This window comes from Lytechinus pictus, unplaced genomic scaffold (genome assembly GCF_037042905.1).
Source record: "Lytechinus pictus isolate F3 Inbred unplaced genomic scaffold, Lp3.0 scaffold_19, whole genome shotgun sequence".
NCBI classification, from domain to species: Eukaryota; Metazoa; Echinodermata; class Echinoidea; order Temnopleuroida; family Toxopneustidae; genus Lytechinus; species Lytechinus pictus.
In genome coordinates this window covers 18,025,977-18,031,343 of record NW_026974140.1, presented here as the reverse complement: position 1 = coordinate 18,031,343, position 5,367 = coordinate 18,025,977, and the positions used below count along the sequence as shown (strand labels likewise).

Genomic DNA, 5,367 nt, shown 5'->3' with positions numbered 1-5,367 from the left:
TGTCTTTGTTGAGTGCATTTTTTTAAATTCAATTTTCAAATATGAAAAAGAAATGATGATGGTGATAATAACAGTGATTGTGATGACGAAGATAATGAAAGTCGAGATGGTCGAGATGATGATAATGATGATAGTGAAGAATGGGGTGATAGTTCTGGTGGTAGTGGTGGTTGGTAATGACGGTGATGATGAAGATGGAGAATGAAGATGGTGGAGGTACAACAGGTGGTGTTGGTGATAGTGGTGATGTTGCTGCTAGTTTTGTTTGATTTTATTCATGATAAAAATAATTTTGATATTCTTCCCCTCCCTCCCTTGCCGACCCCTCCCATCTCTCTCTCTCTTTCTCCTCGTTTCTCTCCTCTTATCTTGCTCTTCCCTCTCCTACTGTCTTGGTCACTACTGAATCTTTACTCGTTCTTTCATCCTTTAACTTATTTCCCTGATTTTTTTTCCTTGTCTCCCTTCACAAAATCAGCAGGTAAATTCAATAGAGCATTTAATTACGCGTGATTCTTTGTTAAATGAAACCGTATCCATACGCATTAATCAACCAGAATGGTGACACGACATTTGCTCCAGCGATAATTTCTCCGGGCTTTATTTCGTCTTAGATATATGGTTAAGGCTGCAATAGGGTTTTATTTAAGGTTTAGCGTTAGGTTTAGGATAGGGTATGGTGTTAAATCAATGGTTGAAGTTGACGATTCCATTAGTATGTATAATTCACAGTGGAGCAATGTCGCCGGAGCAAATGTCTTGAAACTCACAGAAAGTCGAATAGGATTGTCAAAACAAGACATATCATCGTTCATCTTTTACATGGGATGTGACCTTTCATTATATACCACATCATAGATTTTAGGAAATAATATACGCCTACAAGAATGAAGGGAAATTGTGTATAATGGGAAAAGAAATATATCTTTGAAAATGCACCGACAATATATCCACCTTGCTTTCCCATATACAGGCGCCGATCCAGTCCCGCTTGAATACCCTTTTTTCTGTATCTTTTTTTTTTGTTATATAAAAATCCATTGGAAAGTGCTTCCAAAAGTGATGGCGACTTTGGGCCCTCCCCCGGTGGATCTTTGAACCAACCCTCTTACCAAAATGGCAGACAGCCAAAGTCAATGGGGAAGGGGGCACGCTGTAACCAATGCGAAGACATTTATATTATTTTCAAATGTACAAAAGTTTTGCCAATGAACAAAGTACATCAGCCAGAGACATCTACATGACTAGGATGAATCAATGTTGTCTAACTTGAGTCTCTTCGCCATTTCTTCACGGAGTTTGTATTTCTGAACTTTGTTGGACATGGTGTATGGGAAGCTGGGGACGAAGGTGAATTATCGGATGGTCTAATACCACATGGTCTACTTATCAGTTCGTCCAACTTCACATAGTTTTAACTCATTTCGTCTACAACCAGTTCGTCTAATATCCAATTCGTCTATTTCCCACTTGGTCTAATATCCAATTCGTCTAATTTCCACTTGGTCTAATATCCAATTCGTCTAATGAGCAGTTGGGCTAAAATAATTTAGTCTAATTTCCAGTTGGTCTAACACCACTTGGTCTAATTTCCACTTCGGCTAATTTCCACTTGGTCTAATTATCATTTTGTCTAATTGCCACGTAGTCTAATGACCGTTTGGTCTAATTTCCATTTAGTCTAATTTCCACTTGGTCTAATATCCAATTGGTCTAATGACCACTTGGTCTAATAGCCAAATGGTCTAATGACCACTTGGTCTAATGGCCAATTGGTCTAATGACCAGTTGAGCTAATCGTCACTTGGTCTTATTTTCATTTGGTCTAATTCACACTTGGTCTAATGTCCATTTATTATAATATAGCATCATTCATTATTTTTTTATTTATTTAGAATTAGGAAATATAGTACGTAATGGATAAATACCATGCATCAGTTATACATATCGCCAGGATCCGGAGGGGTAGAGCCGGGGTAGGGCTGGTGGGCGCAAAAACTCACCGTGAAGGACTATCGATGATGAGATAGTCGCTCATCAACCAACTGCACATTAGACCAACTGAATAATGGACCAAGTGAGGATTAGACCAACTGCACATTAGACCAACTGCAATATTGACCAAATGAATAATGGACCAAGTGAGGATTAGACCAACTGGTATTAGACCAACTAGTATTAGACCATCCGACTATTAGACGAACTGGTATTAGACCAAATGCAATTAGACCAAGTGACAATAAAATACAGTAGACGAAATGGCAATAAGACCAAATGAAAATTAGACCAAGTGACGATTAGCCCAACTGGGCATTAGACCAAGTGGCTATTAGACCAAGTGGTCATTAGACCAATTGGAAATTAGACCAAGTGGTCATTAGACCAAGTGGCTATTAGACCAAGTGGTCATTAGACTAATTGGCTATTAGACCAAGTGGTCATTAGACCAAAAGGGAATTGGACTAAGTGGGTTTAGCCCGAATGTTGTTAGCCCATCTGATACTTAGACCAAGTGATAATAGACCATCCGTCAGTAAACCGGGACGAATTCGACATAGCGAGGAACCCGAACCTCATAACGGGCCAGCTGTGTGAAAAAATAGGTTTACAAAAATCTTTAAAACGAGAATAATAAATGATCGACAATAATAGCAAGAAACCAATCAAACTGACAATGGTATATGTATATTATTTATTCAATGTTGAATTTTGTTCATGCTTTTATTTGAATTGCATTGATTTATCATGTAATTATTTGTATTATGGTGAAGAATGAAAATAAATTGAATTGAATTGAATTGAATTGAATAGTGAGGATAATTACATCAATACGCAACCCATGGTTTTTATTCTTATTTTTTTAAGAGTAATGTAAAAATGTAGACCAAAATAAGTCTCTTGAAAACAATGAAATTTCAAATAGCATATTTATCATGTTTATAGATTTATAACTGTAATCATGATATTGATAAATGATTCAATATTAGTGAATTTGATATGTAAACATGCTAAATGAAATCTTGCATTAGTCCTGTCTAAGACATACATTAATTAAAATCACAAACCTGTCCTTTGCAGAAATCTCTTATCTCTTCTCCAGTACATGTAACACCAGCTTTCAGTTTGACACATGCGTTCACCTCTTCCATTAATCTCTCATCTGGTACCCCAATGACCCGAATATCGACGAATCAATGAAAATATCATATGTATATAAATATTATCAAGATTTTGATTGTGATGAAGAATCGGACCAAATAAAGAAATAAATAACAAAGTTATTACGTCGATTTAGGAATTGCTTAAAGGGCAATGCGCCCAAAGACAAACATAAAAAGTCCAGTAATTTTTTAAATATTGAATTATTCAGACTTAAAGTAGAAAAAGGGGTCGTTATTGTAAGCCATTACTAAATGAAAAAAACAAACTCATAAAAATGATATACATAATACATAATGAAATATATAACGATAAAAAATAACTTTGCCGTACCTGAACGTCTTCAACTTTAGGGTGTTTGTGAAGGTGATCTTCAATATGAACAGCAAAGATGTTTTCTCCTCCTCTATTGATCATGTCTTTAATACGACCCACTATACTGATGTAACCATCTTCGTTCATTTTAGCAAGATCACTGGAGATTTAGATTAAAAAGGAAAAAAAAAAGGGGGGGGGGACTCATGCAGTTCATTATCAAGTAATCAAGTCTGGTCGTCAACATAGTCCCTTATACACCGACCAACCAACCAATATTATCTATCTATCTATCTACCTACCTATCTATCTATCTATCTATCCATCTAACTAACTATCTAGCTAGCTAGCTAGCTAGCTATCTATCTTTCTATCTATCTATCTATCTATCTATCTATCTATCTATCTATCTATCTATCTATCTATCTATCTATCTATCTACCTACCTATCTATCTATCTATCTATCTATCTATCTATCTATCTATATATCTATCTATCTATCTATCTATCTATCTATCTATCTATCTATCTATCTATCTATCTATCTATCTATCTATCTATCTATCTATCTAATTATCTCTAATCTCTTTATTTTCCGTCAGTTCGAAAAAAATTATCTGGGCCCAGTAAATAATTATAAAGGCCTTAAACAGATCCTATGACCAGATGACGTTATTACAATATAAAGTATTCCTGGAATTCAACCATTATCTACCAAATAACACTCCATTTTTTCATTCCTTATAAGATATTAAAGAAAGATGAATCTCACCCAGAATGAAGCCATCTTGTAGATTCGATAGTTTCTTTCGTCTTCCTGTCATCCTGCCAGTATTCAGTCATAATGCTCAGTGATCTACCGCAAAACTCTCCCGCCTCTCCAGTAGGAACTATCTCCCCATTTGAGGGATTCGTTATTTCACCTATATGAACGTCAAATATGAACATTTTAGACCATGCTGCGTTATGTTCATAACATTTTGTATGGACATGGGCATACTCAGAATTAGATATGAAATACATTTATATGACAAGTACGCCTACAAAAAGGCTATTTCTGCATGTTTTTATTTTCCCTGACTGCTACTCGGGGGGGGGGGGGTAGTTTAAAAAAAATAAAGGATGAATAACAAGTTATTTAATGGATAATAAAATATTGTAAGGGATACGGGCTGGAAAGGTCCCCACCTAAATCAGGCGTTGTTATATAGCTCTTATACCCAAGTGATAAAGCAACAGATATGATTTCTCGGGTTATATTGTAGCATGAAATTTATCATAGAAGAGTAAATATAAAACAACAAAACACTATACGCACCAGGAATGAAGAGGGATGGATAGTTATTCCAGAAATTCAATACGCAAATGTTGAAAAAAATATTTCATTTGTTCAAATGCAACAAACACTCGGCGAAAAACTGAAGAAACATGTACTACACTTAATATCTACCTAGTAGGTCCATGCCATAACAGAATGCGTCACAAAAATGTATCATCCTGAAGAAGAGTTTTGACCACTAATTCGTTGCGTTTGTGTTTGGACATATTTACTGAACTATTATCGTGAATAAGAAATTTGGCCATTAATTGGCTGAGTATTATTTAGCCTTGATGACAGACATTACCTCGCACCAAGGGAATGGACGTCCAATCGTCGAGTATCTCATTTCATCAGGATCATCTGGTCGACTACAGCACATTATACCACCCATCTCAGTCATTCCGTATGCAATCTGGTTAAACAAAATATGATAAATTTTATGATATCGAATGAGCCATTATTTCTACATTTTGTACAACTGAATATAGCATGATATCATAAATGGGCACATGAACGTTTGGCTGATGAGGCAAATCTTCTAAAAGGCCGAGTTTTGGAAACGGCGAACTAA

At 35.7% G+C, this 5,367-nt stretch overlaps 1 protein-coding gene across 1 annotated transcript; it reads right to left on the bottom strand.

Annotated features, from left to right (window-relative positions):
• Positions 1 to 1,244: 1,244 nt before the first annotated feature.
• Positions 1,245 to 4,318, bottom strand: LOC135157766 (medium-chain acyl-CoA ligase ACSF2, mitochondrial-like). Its single transcript, XM_064114605.1, has 5 exons — positions 4,248 to 4,318; positions 3,494 to 3,634; positions 3,066 to 3,177; positions 2,550 to 2,587; positions 1,245 to 1,350 (listed from the first exon to the last, which is right to left on the bottom strand). Exons 1-5 carry the CDS (start codon positions 4,316 to 4,318, stop codon positions 1,245 to 1,247), a joined length of 468 nt encoding a protein of 155 aa, XP_063970675.1.
• Positions 4,319 to 5,367: the final 1,049 nt, after the last annotated feature.

Excerpts from the sequence above, each read along its gene's own strand:
- LOC135157766 (XM_064114605.1), bottom strand. The coding sequence starts at position 4,318 with ATGACTGAATACTGGCAGGATGACAGGAAGACGAAAGAAACTATCGAA. Across the intron at positions 3,178-3,493 it reads CCTAAAGTTGAAGACGTTCA|GGTCATTGGGGTACCAGATG; the intron begins GGTACGGCAAAG and ends CGTCGATATTCG. Across the intron at positions 1,351-2,549 it reads CGGGTTCCTCGCTATGTCGA|CTTCGTCCCCAGCTTCCCAT; the intron begins ATTCGTCCCGGT and ends CCGATAATTCAC.